General features: G+C 28.6%; 1 protein-coding gene across 1 annotated transcript in view; it reads left to right on the top strand.

The window, feature by feature from the left end:
• LOC112681797 overlaps positions 1-17,602 on the top strand; it is a 170,916-nt gene that overhangs the window by 145,323 nt on the left and 7,991 nt on the right. The window contains exons 71-74 of the mRNA XM_025552115.1: positions 7,086-7,133; positions 10,603-10,674; positions 11,448-11,507; positions 12,032-12,085. Of these exons, the coding sequence (XP_025407900.1) occupies positions 7,086-7,133; positions 10,603-10,674; positions 11,448-11,507; positions 12,032-12,085 (234 nt within the window). The remainder of the gene's footprint in view (positions 1-7,085; positions 7,134-10,602; positions 10,675-11,447; positions 11,508-12,031; positions 12,086-17,602) is intronic.

Below are 17,602 nucleotides of genomic sequence, written 5' to 3'. Positions count from 1 at the left end.
ATTCCCGTGTTACGTTTAAGTCACTGTTTCTCATCCTCGTCGTCGTCGTTGTGCACATTAAGTTGCCTATTCTATATCCGTCAGACAACGGCACGTTAGGTTGCCTAGACGGGGAACTTCCGGTGTATTTTACAAATTTAATTACTTTTTTGGTTCTTGGTCTTACCAAGTGGTTCCTCGCCTTACCTTGTTTCACACAGCCGTCATTCGTTTATAATAGATATATTTTTTAAAAATATATCTAAAATTATATTACAAACGACCAATGTCCAACCCAAACGTGAACGTAAACGTGAATGCCCAACGTCCAATGTGAACGTAAAATTTAACATAGTTTTTCTCTAGTTTATTGTATATATAAATCATCTATAATATTCAAAGAAATGTATCCATATGTTATTCCCCAGCAAAGTGTACAAAATTTTTCAAATTTATTTTTAGATAGGATTAAACAATAAAAATTTTCCCAAATTTTACCCACGTAGTGTTTTTGTGGTTTAAAAATAAACAAAAATTTTAAATTATTTCGTATCAATTTTAAATCGCTCGAACTAAAACAATGAGTTAAATAAATACAGGAAATATTTTTATGTCTTCCTCTGACAAAATATTCCTTTACTAATGATTGATCTTTTTCCAAAATCCAATCATCAAAAACAACTAGGCTATTTGTTTGGCATTCATTGACAGGTACTAAATCTTAATCAGAGAAATGTGAATCAATCTTAAAATGAATATCAAGTATTTTTTGCAAAATTATACATACGGGTTGTTCAAGATTTTTTGTGAATATGTATAGATGATAGTAATCAATCCAATACTCTGTGATTATGTTCCTTAACAGCGTGGTCTTACCAGAACCAAGCTCTTCCACAATTAAGCGCTGAATAGAATCAAGAAGTATAGAATCACCTTTATTTAGGGTTTCGGTTTCAAAGGATAAAGCTTGAAATTATATTTTTTTATGTTTATTACAGAATTTTTAAATATTCTTTGAATATTTAAAAGAGATACGACCGGGGTAAATTTCCCTTACATGAAATATCAAGATTAAATTCTTGGTTTAAAATTAAAGAATTTAGAAGTCCTTCATTCAATACGAAAACATGGCGAATATAAACTGAGAATGTCTTACACAAAAATGACTAAATGTTTTGAGTAACCATTACTCAATTTTTCCAGACCTTTATAAATTAAAGTGAACTTTATCGGATTCGAGTTCATTTCTTCAACATCTATTTCTGTAAATTTATTAGCAAAGTGGTCCGGTAAAATTACTCTTAAATTGGTATCTAAAATAACTAGTAATTTTGGGCCATACATTGTCTTAACAATTTCAAAACTTTTTACTATATATTATTTGTTATTTGTGTTTGAATTTAAAAGTGCTTTGTAGTTTTCCATTTATAATACAATTTTTATTTTATTTTTTTTTAAAAAATATTCAATTTTTTTTAAAATTTGAAATATTTATACCCCATAACTTTCAGTTTGCGTTAATTATTTTTCTCTTGAGGTTGCTTGTCTATTAAATCGAGATAAAAAATTGATTCATTAAATTGAAGAAATTCGTTTTCTTCTTGGTCGAAAATACTTATGTTTATAGTTTTTATTACTTTTGGACTTATAGGAACGTACAATATTTTCTCTAGTTTTACAAATAAATTATTCGAGTCAAATAAAAACACGAATAAAAGTTCTTCCTTTACATGGTGGGTATCATTGATAGAAGGGAATGATTTTTTCACTATGTCACAATGAATTTCCAACACTTCATTTTCTACCGCAATTGGAGAGAATCCTTTTGCTATAAATTCTGTAATATATTCAACGCCTAAAGAATCACACAACTTTTTATCGAATTTAAAATAATGGTCAGACTTAACTAATATCTTATGATCTACAATATTTAATTGTACAGTTTTAGAAAAAATCACATTTAATTTTTCAATTGTATAATCAGTTTTATACAGGGAATATAATATTCTCTTTATTTTTATTAAACCCTCAATATCATTGAAAATGCTTGTAAGTTTTATGTTTGGAGATTTTACTATTATTTTACCAGTATAAATGGATCATTATTATGGCTAATGTGTTCATTTTAAGAAAATTATTTTCCAGAACTATTTCTGTAATATTTGTGTGAACACCAAAAATATCAAGAGTATTAATATATTTCTCGAATTGTTTGACTGTATAATAATTTTGCTCAATGTATACATTTCTATGCAGTGTTTCCACATCACATCAAAGGAACAATCTGTTTCGATATTTAAACAGGGTTCTTGTTTAAACTTTTTTTTAACAGGTTTTGAATATTCTAATTTTTTATACTCGATATTGAAATATTTCCAGAAATGCTCATACAAATGATAATGTTATTGCAACCACATTATTCTCGGAAAGACTTACAACAACAGGATTAATTTTTTTGTTTAACTATTCAATTGAGTAATTTCCTTGTTCCACATTAACTATTATGCCACCAATTATTATTGTATAATCTGTTTTAATTCTGATTAAATTATACTTTATACCAGTAAATGTTAAAACCTTAAGACCTAGTAAAAAATGACCAGTATTAACTAAAGGCTGTTCCAAGCATATACTCTACTTTTTATTAAAACCATCTGTTATTTATAATATAATATTATAAATGGAAACAAACCGATTACCGGCTTAAGCATATTTAATTCGAGTGATAACGAACGTAGGTTTTGAGTGACTTCTTGTGATATTTGCGTGGTTTAATAAAATAAAAAAACATACATGGATAACAGAAAGTCGTTGCACACTCGGTTAAGAAGTTAGGTTTGATTGCTTTCATAGCTAGATTGAAAGTGGAGGGGGGAGTGTAGTCCTGGTAATTGTGGCGTTCTGGGCGACTAGTCATTAATATTACGCGGTAGGGCACACATTATCACCTCGGCACAGCCAACCTTAGTATCAATGATATTAATGTTTACGCTCCTTCGATTAGAATAGAAATATCTTGACTAAAACTGAGTAGGCGCTACGAATCTCAGCCAAAAAATAAAGCACCCCACGATAACCATACAGATACCTGTAAAAAAGTGTAAGATTAAAAAAGATCAAAAGCTGAGCCCAGCTCAGGTGTCCGTATGGTTGGGGGTAAAATATTGCAAATTTCTTTTTTGCAAATTGTTTTGCAAATTTTTGCAAAAAAAATTAAATGGAAAAAAATATATATTCAATAATAAAATGGAAGATAATTCGAATATGAACACTAAAAATACCATCCCAAATTCTGTGTAGTTTGTGAGAATACAAACAATACAATACAATTTTACTTATAAAAATTGGTCAAGATACTATCATACAAAAAAACACAAAGATAACGATCCTTATAATGCAATCACAACAAGAAAGAGAACAATAAAAACAGAGAAACTTAAAAAACAAAGAATAACCAAAGACCATAAAGTTTGTCATATGTTCAGTGAAAAGCTCTTTGATAAACCCAAAAAAAATCGACTCATTATCTTGGAAAAATTACTGTCTTCGATAATAAAATTAAAACGTTTATAATTAATAATAATTTTGGATTCAAAGATACTGTGATACTGATAAATTTATGAGTCATGTAGAAAGAATAGTTTTAGGTAAAATTCAAGAAGGATTAAATAAACAAAATGGTTTAAAAGTAAATTTTATTTTGCATTGTATACGTCCAAGAAAAATCAGTGGTGTAGAAACCATGGAATATAAAGACACTCACTTTAAAACAAAGAACGAAATAATATTGAAATTGACTGATCGAAATGATTACTATCTTAGAGTGAAAACGAAATTGACGAATGAAATGCAAGAGTTTCAAATCAAACAATCACAGTGGTGTCTTAAAATAATTATCGCCTTAGAATTGTGTATCAATAAATTTATACCTCTTAGACGTGCGTCATATATAGATCTCCCAAAATTTATTCAACTTAAACATGCCGTTATAAATGTGAAAAATGAGGACAATAAATGTTTTCTTTGGGCTATACTTTCTGCATTACATCCAGCTGAACGTGATCCTCAAAGAATTTCCAAGGATAAAACATAGGAACATGTGTTTAATAAAGAATTCAAAGATATTGAGTTTCCTGTAAAATTAACAGATATACATAAAATAGCTGAGAGATTGAATATTTCTATAAATGTATATTCTATTGATGAGTTCAAGACAGTAATTATTCCTCTTAAAATAACTAAAATAGAGAAGGAGAAACATATTGATTTGTTTTATCTAAAAGAGAAAAATAATGAGCATTATTACTAAATAAAAGATTTTTGGAAACTAGTAGGACATGCTCAGATTTCCAAAGATGGGCATACACGTTTTCTGTGTATAATGTGTTTAATCAGTCATAAAACACAAGATAAATTAAACGAGCACAAAATTTACTGCATGCATAATAAATGTGCTAAGGTAGTTTTACCTGAACCTCACAATAATATTGTTCAATTTTCTTATCATAATCATTCTTTAAAAGTACCCGTTTTAATTTACGCAGACTTTTAGTGTATGCTTGAAAAAATAGTGAATTGTCAACTTGCTAAAAGACTTTGTATATTAACCCATACCAAAACATACTACTATTAGTTTCGTATTCTATATAAAATACTCTGATGGGAGTTTTAAGAAATGTGAAGAATATTTTTGGTTAAACGCACCTAAGGTATTTGTTCAAAAAATAAAGGAGATAGCTCTTAATATTGCTCAGAATTATTTGGATGTAAAAGTTCCTATGAACAAGTTGACTAAAATTTTAAAAACGCAAACGCATGCCATATTTGCGAGAGAAATATGGAGGAAATGCCCCCACAATTATTACAGAGTATAGAAAAAATGAAAAAGATACTGAAAACTACAATGAAGAAGTATTAAAAAATAATATGAGAAAATTTTGGGATCATGATCATTAATTGGAAATTATAGGGGGACGGCACATTCTTACTGTAATTTAAACCATCAAATTCCTAGATTTATTTTCCATAACCTTGCAGGTTACGACGTAAATTTATTTATAAAAGGATTCAACGGTGATAATCAAAGAATAAACTTGATTCCAAATAATGAAGAAAAATATATATCTTTTTCAAATATTTTGAGCTATTAATCATCTGCTTGCATGAAAAATAAATGTTTGAACAAATTCTATAAAATAGTAAAAAAAATATTATCCGTGAGAATCAAATCGAGATAAGATTTTTAGATTTTTCAAATTCCTATCTTGTGGCCTAGATGAATTAGTCAATAATCTAGACAAAAATCAGTTTAAAGAGCTCGGAAAACATTTTCCAAGAGAACATCTAAATTTAATAACTAAGAAATTATCTTATCCTTATGAATATATGGATTGCATCGAAAAATATGGTGAAACATATCTACCACCTAAAGAGCTTTTCTATATTTCTCTTAAAAAAGAACATATAACAGAAGATGATTATAAAAATGCTCAAGAAGTTTGGGATACGTTTATTATACAAAATCTCAGAGAATTTACCGTGTTATATAACAAGATAGATGTGTTCTTATTAGACAATATCATTGAAAACTTTCACCATCTTTCTTTAGAAACCTATAAGCTAGGTAAGAAAAACTCCATGATAAATATTCAGATTTCTCCCTCGCTCCAAAAAATCAATTTGATGGTGTCACATTACCCAAACTCACTCTAAATTTATATGATAAAAAAAAATATGTCGTTCACTACATAACATTTCAAGAATATATTCGTAATGGCTTTACGATAGAGGAAATTCATAAAATTTTGGAGTTTGACCAATCTCCTTGGTTAAAACCTTACATCGATTTAAACACAAATCTCAGAACAAAAGCTAAAAATAATTTTGAAAAAGGTTTCTATAAACTGATGAATAACAGTGTTTTTGATAGAACAATGATGAACGTGAGAAATCATGTTGATCAGATTGGTTACAAATGATGTGAAATTGGAAAAATTAATTGCGAAACCAAATTTCGATAGAGCTACGGTTTTCACAGAAAATTTAGCTGCAATAAATATGAAAAAAATTTCGACTAAATTGTTTCAACCAATTTATGTTAGAATGACTATATTAGATATTTCTAAAAAATTGTATTTTGATGTATGATTTTTATTACAATATTTTGAAGGAGAAATACGACAAAAAAATAAGATTATTATACTGTGATACATATTCTTTAATAATAAAAGTATAAACCAATGATTTTATCGGGATATGAAGAATAACATAAACTATTACGATACATCCTATTATCCCTTGGATAATATTTATAATATCCCATTGGTAAACAAGAAATTTATAGGGAAATTTAAAGATGAGCTTAACGGTAAAATAATGGCTGAATTTATTGGTCTACGATCGAAATTATATTTCTTCACGGAACATAATACAGGAAAAGAAGTCAAAAAAACAAAAGGAATGAAAAAATCATTAGTTGATAAAGAAATATGTCACAATGATTTTAAAAAATGCTTGTCGACTGAAAAATCTCTAAGTGTTAAACAAAATATTTTTAGAACTAAAAAGCATGACATTTGTAGAATAGCGCAAAATAAAACAGCACCCAGTGTTCATGAGGATAAAAGATTTACGAGTATACTAGAAAATGGAATTGATACTTCAGCTTGGGGTCATTATAAAACAGAAATACTTAGAGAAAACTTCATTGACCATATTAATAATGTAATCAAAACTAACAACTCAAAAAATTAGAGAAAAAAAAACTAGGTGAAAAAGATCAGCAGATTAATTTTAAGTGAAAAAGATTAACAAATTAGTTTTAAGTGAAAAATATCAGCAAATGAATTTTAAGTGAAAAAGATCATCAAATTAGTTTTAAGTGAAAAAGATCAGCAAATTAGTTTTAAGTGAAAAATATCAGAATACGCTAGGATTAGTACTTATATACTACTTATATAATTATCTCACAAAATGACATTCAGTAAGTTAAATAAATTCAGTACAAATAAGGACTCTCAGAATATGTAATTAATCGCAAGGCACTATGTATGTAACGGTTCTTAGATGAACTGAAGAAAATAAAATCGATTATAATTTGTATTTAGATAGTCCAAGGCTTGTTGAAAACTATGACATGTATTTAAAAAGAAGAAGCAAGTATTCAAATAATTTAAACATTATTTTTTTTTTTTTTATCCATATTTAACTATCTACAGAGTTGTTATGTTTAAAATAAAGTATAAAAATCAAAATGTAAAATGTATAAAACTATTTTAACCAATTTATTTCAACCATTAACATTTTTTAAAAGATTTAAAATATGTTTTTATTTAAGTGTTATAAAGTCATTTTTAAATAATTTAGAGTTAATGTTAAAACTATGGGTGTATTATACATCTAGGAGCTTAAGAATTAGGATAAAGTAAACACTAAAAAAAAAAATTATACTGTAATTAAACAGCTTTGTAAGTATATTAAAAATTATAATAATATTTATTACTCATCAGTCTTTATTTTGACTCTTTTAAGTTGTAACAAACGATGCTGGGTTTGATAGACGGGAGAAATTGACCTGTAATAAGAGGGTTGCCGGTGATTTTCGAAATATATGTGTAACTGAGTGGACTGTAGGTATTATTTAGATATAATGGCATTGATGAAGGAAAGAAAACATATTCAGATGCCAAACAAAAAAGCGTATATTATAATAAACAGTTAAACCATAATTGGTGACGGGAAAGGGGGATTTAAAATTACATAAATTACTGCACTGATTTATAATTAATGCTAAAAGGTACAAACAACTAAAACTAATAAAATCTATGCTTACGGGCATGGATTGACAGGAAGTTTCCTGTGGAGCGACGGGGTGTGAAAGGCAATCAAATGCGAGTACAAAATAAAAAATAAAAGTTACGTTGTGGGACGAAACAAAAAAAAAGAGACTCGTTAACGTATGAAAAAAACATAGTGGGCCCCAAGAAAGAGACCCCACGATTTAAAATAGTATGGTTGCCTAAAGATTCGTGATAAGTTTTCCACCAAAGTAGATCTGCAGAATCTAGTCCACTAGCACTCTAAAGTGGGATTTATGAGTAGTTTTCTATGATCCGTCTCCACTTTCCGTTATTTTCATAAAGTTTCGGAAACATTTTTTCATTGACACTAAGTCACAAATTTACTCATTAGAACTTTTATTCAAGTACACATTATGTATCACACCCATGAGCTAAAGTTTTACGATTTGTTTACATGAAAAATTTTAATATGGGTGCCCGAAAAGAAATAATATTAAGTAAATTGTTTTTAATTTATATCACTTTAACAAAAAAAAAAAAAAAAATAAAATAACAAAAATGACATTGCAATATTTGTCAGAACATAATTTGATTTTTCACTAGGCTTCAATCTTGGGTATTTTTATTTTTAGTTGATATTTTAAAGATCATCACATGTACATCATATAATGATTTTATAAAAATATTTTGTATCTAAAAATCAATATTTTAAATTTGGTAATTTTAAAGTAATATACTACTATAATAAAATAGTAATTATTACTTACCTTGGTAGTTTATACTTACCTATATTTTGGTTTTTGAAATACTGTTTGTCAATTTAACTAAATACTCAATACCTAGTATGAAAGTCTTAATATATATTACTATACTAGATTTATGAAAAATCCTGTGACGTTTTTATGATTAATCATAGCAAGTAGAGCTGATTAATTTTAATTTCAAGTCATTTACACTTTCACTGTCAACTAATTTGTGTAAAATACGACTAAATATCATCGCATTTTCTTCAACAATATGCATATTTTCAATGTTAATTTTAAGTTACGAGTTATTACTAAGTTCATACATACAATACACTCAACACAATAGTCATGAGTTAATAATTATACGTTATGATAATCTCAATAATTGATAAAGTGATAAATCAGGGATGGAAAATGCATGGCACGTAAAGAAATTTTGAGGGTACACAAAAAATTTAAATATTTTTATCTTTAATCCTAAATCACATCACAATGTTAGCACTTTTTTACTATTATTTATACCTTTCAGAAAATTCAAGAACTATAAATTCGTTAAGAGCGTAGAAACATACTAAACATAACACAACACAATAATATTGTAATAATAATAGTATAATAATATATTATAGTAGCATCAGCAGTTTTGTCCATTTTTTCTTAAACTCATTCTTGCGAGTCATTGTCTTCAAAAATGAATTTTTTAAAATCTTATTTGATGTACCCACTAACTGATACATGTAGTACCGCGAGTATTTTATTAATAGTTAATGATTATAAATCAAATATCAACGAATTGACTATTCAACATAATAGCATTGATGATGAATTATTACCAAAATAACATAATTACGTTAAATTGTTGATTTTATATATATATATAACCATTGATTATATATTATATAATTAATGGTTATATATTTATTTAAAATAATATTTTTTATATTAGTACTTTAATAAAAAATATTTTCTTACGATATAATATATACAAACATAATTTTTAATAATATTTAAGAGCACACACACGAAGGAAAAATTAAAAAACCGGTCATTTTTGGCATATAGCTTCAAAATAATTTGCTACTCCTGTGATAGATACAGTCAATAGTTTATGACCGTCTAGCTGTGACGCTGTGTTGGTTGTACTTTAAGATGTGTATTGATTCACTTCGGTAAACCGTGTTACCATAGAACAGATAGAATATTAGGTAATAGAAATAATGACATCAGCAACCGTACATTTTACAGTATTTTGGTGGTACACAATCACCAAAATAACTAATAGAAGGGTGGTAGGATAAAAAAATCGTGAACATAGGGTTTTATTAAATATTGTAATAAAAATATATTGCGCGAAACAGTTGTACAAATAATAATACCAATAATAATACTCGACGAAACGGAATAAAAACGTTACTCGATGGAGTGGTATATAATAAAATGTAAATCGACAAAACAGAAAATACAATCGTCAAAATAGAAAACACGGACGTCAAATTCGATCAGCGGATCGGGGATGAGAGCGAGCAAAGCTCAGTCGAGCGGTCGCCGTGACTGTCGTCGTTCGAATATAGGTTAGGTTAAGTAAGGTTAGGTTTTTAATATGAATTTAAAATACAAGGAACTTATAAAATACATAAAATACAAATAATGTAGTAACAGTTGGTATCATGAGTTAGTGGGGCTACACATCGTATACCCACAGTATTATTGATATAGAATTTATCAGGCTCGCTAATACGCATGTGTGCTGTACTTCGGTGCTTCGTAAAATACTGTCTGTTAATCACTGATTGGGAATCACTTGTATTTAAAGATATTTAAAAGAGTTTAAAACAATTAAATAAAAACGTGACATTTAAATAAAAAATAAAAACAGAATTAAACAAGAAAAAAAATGAAGCATAACAATTCTGCCTATTTATATGAAATGTCTATTTCGTGTATGTGTTATTTAAAATTGTACGTATTTTCGTACTTGAATTCGATACGAACCTAATAACTATTTCGCTGTTAAATATATATTTCAGTTGCTATGTACCTATTTATAGTTATTCCGTGATTCGATATTTTATTTTCAGGAAAAGAAATGCTTTATACAAACCACGTAATTGAAGAACATTCTTATCAAATGTATTATGAATTAAAGTATGGTATGTTTTTCATCGTATTCTAATCACTTTAATCTTGTTTTTTTTAATTAGTACTGAAAGTTCAAAAATAAACAGTAAATGAATTTGATTGATATACACTCTGTAACGATTGTTTATTAACTCAAAGAACAATTTTTGTTTTGGTCATATACACATACTTTATTTAATTAAAATATTACATAATAATAATAACAATAATAATAATATTTTTTAATTATAATTATCATATTTAATACCGGACACAACATACATAAATAAAATGTTATACACATATAGTTAGTTAACCACTGTTAAAACAGGAGTTATTACGGATAAATCGTATTCCGCTGTGATCACTGTTCATATCCTGGCCTCTTCAGCTCAGCGGTCGGCATATGCCACAATCGTCATGCACCGGGCTTATTTCTATCCGTTGCGAATAGTAGCTCAGTATCAGCGCCTGAATCATTCGTACCCTATTTTCTCGTTTTCTTTCTTTAACTTCATGCTATGGTTTCTGCCCTAAATGTATACAATTCTTTCTTGAATGTCAGAAAGATTTGTTCACTTCTGTTATATTCTGTCCAGTGATTAACAATGTCATATTTAAACGGCCACCATCCATTCCCAGTACAAGTAGTAAGTCAGTCCGCTCTACTATCAATTTCATAGTGCCGAACGGCCGGCAAACCGATGCCTTGTGCACGCACAGGCGCGTGATACAACGAGTGGCGCTATCTCGTTACAACTCTTAATATAATTAATAATAAATGTAATCTATTAAATATTTTCAGTTTTTATGCCAGATCAATGTGAAACACTAGACACATATATTATGAAAATAAAGTCATTAAGTAAGTCTTTAAATAACTTTCTAGAACAAAACGCACTATCAGTGCAAGAGGGCCATTATCAATAATATTAAATTGTTCAGGAGAGCATTTCTAATGTTTGATAATTCATAGTAGTTTGTAATATTCTTCTGCTAAATATCAATATGACTATCTAGACCAGACATTTTCTTATATTATTGTTATTAACAAGTATAATTTAAAGGCCAAATTTCATATTAGGTATGGCTTAATTGTTTTCAGCTACCTCTCGATCTGTCTCAGTGCAATAAGTTTATTTATATAACTGACGATTTAAAAATATAATTATATAGATCACACCACTCTAAAAAAAAAAAAAATACGAATTTAGAGTTACCAAGAACGTAAATTTAAAATTTTTTGATATATAGCCCTCTTGCACTGATAGTGCGAATAAATAAATGTATAATATATTTATTAAATTTATTATTCAATAATAAGTACGGTTTTATTTTCAATATATTTAATTAAATACATTTGAAATGTCAAAAACATTTCTGTTTTAGGTTTGAACGAAAATCGAGAAAATATCATGAATTATTACATGGAAATAATGGAATGTAAATTTATTTTTTCATAGAATGATGTTTTATTTATTAAGTCATACATAAAAATATAATAATGGGATAAATATTGGATTACTTTAGTTTCTTGGTGAAGCCCGTTTGAATCAAATAATATATTGTTTAATTGTACACCGAGTTTCTTAGATTCTTACTAATAAATTTGCGTACCTATAGCTCCTAAAGTTCTCAATTATATTATTTGAATACATACTGTCTCTATAGGTAATAAGTATCTTAAATTTATCATTTATTTCAGTTTCTTAAAAGCTTTCAAGAAGTTTGCAAAATAATATTATAGATTTGCTTTTTAAACAATACCAGTCTAAATACTAACATTATTAATACTTTTAAAAAATTACAGAATCAACTATTAAACGTTCAAAATATAAACATTTTAAGTTATTTATTAATCTTAATAACACTAGGAATAATTAGTCATGGTATTTTCTTAAATTAAAAAAATAGTTTTTTAAAACAAAAACTAGAATATTTGTGTATAAATACCTATATGTGTTAATAATACAGTTATAATATATATATTAATATTATAATATGTAATTTTTAACTTATACACAAATATTTTTTACATAATCTTGAAGAGAAAAATATTTTCTAGTTTCATTTAAATCATATCTATTATTTTCGATGCACCGTAATTGCGCATGCATCGTGGTCATTTTGTAATATATCACCTAAACTCCGCATACAAGGTTTTTTATTTACACCTTAACTCCGCACATAATTTTAAAAAAAAACAATCAGTATTCTATAAGTTGGCCGTCATTATATAATTTTATGTTTTTATTTGTACTAATAACTAAAATCTAATAAACTAAAAAAATGTATAATAATAATAAAGACAATTTACAACAAACATCGTCGTCGTTCATATAAAATTAAATGGGAAAAAATAAATACCGATATCTGAAACCGAAATCGAAATCAGAAAAAAAAATTTCGGTTTCAAGCCCTGGTTTTTATACTCTTTATAGGTATTAAAATTTCAATAAAATTTAATAAAATTACAATCAAGACTATATTTTCTATTATCTTGTATTCCATTTGTAAACCTTAAGTATTAAACCTAAAAGTTTAATTCATTTGAACTATACGATGATGATACATTTGAATACATTTTGTCGAGTATAAAAATTTAAAATCTATGAGAACATGAACAATTGAAATATCTATACGTAATACAGAAAACGTGTAAATGCTTTCAAAATTATACCATCTTAATAGAATATTTATATAAACATTCAATACTATTTTAATATCTCAAAGATATTTAAGATCTCACTTCTTCGCGCTAAATTTAAATTCATCTCCAAACAATGCTACCGCAATTTTGTCTCACGTACCGAGTCCTCCCTATTACACAACCCAAAATACTTTTGGAGTTTTATTAGAAAAAACCGCTCTTCTCAACCTATACCTTCATGTGTTTCACTACATGGTAAACAAAGTACATCTCTTCCCGATTCTGCTAACCTTTTTGCTGCATATTTTTCCTCCGTGTTCACCCAGCCTTCACCGACTCCATCCCAAACATTACATCCTATCTACCTCTTTCCGCTCCCGTCTAATGCCTATTTTTCGATCAGTGACGTTTACAAATGCTTATGTTCCCTTCGCAATATTAAGTCTGTTGGTCCTGATGGTATTCAGGGTGATTTCTTATACAAACTTCGATCTCTTCTTGCAGAATCGTTATGGTTATTGTTTAGGCGTTCTATTGACTCGGGTATTTTTCCGTCTGCACTTAAACTTGGCTCTATTAGACCCATATTTAAGTCTGGTGATTCAACTGATGTTTCAAACTATCGTCCCATAACTATCCTCCCTCATTTATCCAAAATATTTGAAACGCTTGTTCTTAATTCGATTCGTTCTCCCTTGAATCATATCCTAATTGATGAGCAGCATGGCTTCCGTCCTGGTAGATCAACTATTACTTGTAACCTTAGTCTACATTCATATATATATGATTCTTTTCGCGATAACTGCCAAGTAGATGTAATCTACACAGATTTCTCCAAGGCTTTCGATCGTGTTGATCATAATCATCTTATGTCGACTCTAGACTCTATAGGAATCGGCGAACCACTACTTTCCTGGTTTCGCTCATACATTACAAATAGGATCCAATGGGTAACTGTTGATTCCACCTCTTCGGACCACTTTACCCCCTCCTCAGGTGTACCACAAGGTGCTGTTCTTTCTCCACTTCTGTTTGCCCTATTCGTAAACTCAGCTGACTCCGTCCTCCAGCATGCCAAACTCCTTATCTTTGCAGATGATATGAAAATCTTTTTTCGTATAAAATCCATCTCTGACTGTCAGCTTCTTCAAAACGACCTTCAGCGATTAGTTGCGTGGGGTGAATCTTTGGGACTAGCTCTTAATATAGCAAAATGTTCAGTAATGACTTTTTGTCGTATTAATGCTGTAATCGAGCATATTTACTCCGTAAACAATACTGCCTTAACAACCTGTAATAATTATGTAAAGGATTTAGGATTTACTCTCACACGGAACCTGTGCCCTAATATGCATATTCAGATAATATGTTGTAAAGCTCTTAAACTGCTAGGTTTCATAAACCATGTTTCTTCAGACTTCCACTTGCTCTCCCCTCTAAAAACTCTTTTCTGCTCCCTAGTCCGTCCCATTCTTGAGTATGGTTCCATCCTCTGGGACCCGTCCACCGCTTCCGCACGTAGCATGATAGAAAGGGTTCAAAGAAAATTCCTCCGTCAAGCTGCTTACAAACTAAAGATAGTCTATCCACCTCACGATTACACGCCAATCCAACGCCTCTTTTCCTTAGAAAGCCTCGCCGATCGTCGTCATTCAGCTAACTTGACATTTCTATTCAATCTTCTTTCATCTAAAATTGACTGTCCTGAATCACTATCCCGTGTCTCATTTAATATCCCCTCCCGCCGTACACGATCATCTGTTCCATTTCATATACCTTTCTCTTCCTCAAACTACTATCTTAACTCACCGATCATCCGCCTTATGCGCATTGCCAACTCTGACCCTTCATTCTCTCTCCAAAATTGAGCCTCGTTTCCATAAACAAAACTATTTTTATTATAATATTATATTCATGTATTAAAGGGTTCGTCCCGTATTGTAATATTAAATAAATAAATAAATAAATAATTGTTTTCCAAGTTTCGATAAAAATTTAAAAAATTATTCGATTTTAACGAAACCTGGTATCTCGTAAATGTTTTTCTTTTATAATTTTTCGTTAGTTTTCCTTAAATATTTGGAAAATTAAAAAATTACATTCTAAATAGTTCAATAAAACAAATTTTCTTGTCAGTAAAACAAAAATTTAAGAATGTATTAAGTACATAGTATTTTAAAGATGTATAATAGTAATTTTAAAAACATTATATGCTTGCATATGTCATACATTTAGGTAAATCGAATCCACAATTATGATTACTTACTTTTCACTCATACTATCATATCCGGATGGACCTGCTCCTAATGTCGCTACTTCAATATTAGTTTCAATATAATTATTTGGTGTGATTATTTCAGGAAAATTCATATTAGAACCAGTTTCTATGTTCTGAAAGATTTAATTTATTTTATTAAAAAATGATAATTAATAGAATAATTCTATTAAAAAAATCAAAATAAGTATTTAATAATAAATTGTATATTACTTGACTGTCGTTGTCATTTTTTTCGCGTTTTTTAGAAGTCAAGTTAGCTAAATTATGTTTTGGTTTTTTTTTTTGGAACAAATAACTTGCGCCGTGATTTTGTTCCAAAATGCCAATCTTTTCCCATTTTTAAAAAAATACTTTACACTGTTCAAATTTAAACTATTTTATGTATAACCACAACTGTTTACTAAACTGAACACCAAAAATCAAAATATTATAAAAGTGCACAAAATAGCAAATGAACGAGTCGCGGTAAATTTTTCTGTATCCGTTTTCGATTCCGCAATCGTTCAGTCAGGCACCGGCTAATGACGGTCATTATTACGATAACAAATACGATAACCGATTAACTTTAATAATTCTAAGAACAACCTCTACGCATGCACAAGTCACTGAATTTAGGTATTGAATTTTTTTCGTTTTCAAAATCGATACGTCAGAGTTAAAAGAGAAAGATTTATTTAGTTACTTCTAGTGACCCGATTTACATTTTGAAAATAGATTTGTATTCGTTAACCTTTTAGGTAGGTTATGTAGGAAAAATAATTGAGATTTTAGAACGGTTTGCATGTAAATTACATAAAAATAATTGTATGGGTTTTAAGAAGTGAAGAGTGTTTTTTAAGCCTCATTGAATAAATAAATTAAAAATGTTTCTTCTACATTACCTAGAAAAAGGAATGATGAATTCATACATATATTCAAAATTGAAATTGGACATCGGGAAGTACTAAAACTAATCTTTCTCTTATTGGTCTAAAGGCATATAAAATACAGCATGCTCCAACAGCCTTAACATTTTAATTTAAATTAAAACTAAATATTATTAAATGGTGCTTAACTTTTTACAAAATTATATCTATCAATTTGGCCGTCGTTATATAATTCTATGGTTTTATTTATAAATTCCATATTGGTTTTTTGTTTAGTTCTAATTATCCTACTTTTATTATTATTAGCAAAATTAATTCGTACGTAAGAATTCGTCTGCATAGCCAAGTTTTCAACGAAAACTGCAATATTTGAATATGTTGAAGTAAATAAATTACCAAATTTAGCACGAAAAGACTCACAATTTTATGCCATGCAGACTTTCGGTGTCAAAAATATTTTTAGAATGCGGAGCTATGGTACGTTGATTTTTTTGACCGTGTGGAACTACGGTGCATGCGGGGATGCGGATTTATAAAATAATTTTATTTGTGCAGAGCTACGGTCCATTATTCTTACTGTTATGAAGTTTGAGCTGTATAAAAAAATTGATTTTATGAGATGACACTTCTTTTCACAGAATCCTAGAAAAATAGAAAAACTGTGAATGTAACGAGCAGGCTCATAGAAAATGAAAGTTTTTTCGTATTTGTTGAACTTATAATTAATTAATTTTGTACATGATGATAAGATCAGTAATGAAATGAAAACATAAAATTGATTGGCTTTTAGATACACTAAGTGCTATTATTTCACCAGGAAATATTCAAGTTCATATAATTATCTTGTTAAGAATAATATTTTTTGAATTCCCGTTGATCGGTTTTCAGTTAGCTCAAGGGGTACCATATTTCTTATTAGTCTATTGCAATGGTTCTCAACCTTTTTTTGTTCACGGCACATCATTATACATTATAAGTTTTCGCGGCACACTCATGCACTTGACAACAACAAATACTTTGGCTATACGCTAAGATATCCAGTTGGGTTAGAACCGTACAATTTACCTATATATGTATCATCGTATCTGCACAATTAATTGACATTTAGTTGTCATAGTTTCATCAATTGGTATTCTCAAATATCAGATATTTTTCACGGCACACCT

The sequence above is a fragment of the Sipha flava genome, unplaced genomic scaffold, assembly GCF_003268045.1.
Source record: "Sipha flava isolate LNK unplaced genomic scaffold, YSA_version1 197_pilon_pilon, whole genome shotgun sequence".
NCBI classification, from domain to species: domain Eukaryota; kingdom Metazoa; phylum Arthropoda; class Insecta; order Hemiptera; family Aphididae; genus Sipha; species Sipha flava.
This window is presented reverse-complemented; position numbering and strand designations above follow the sequence as displayed.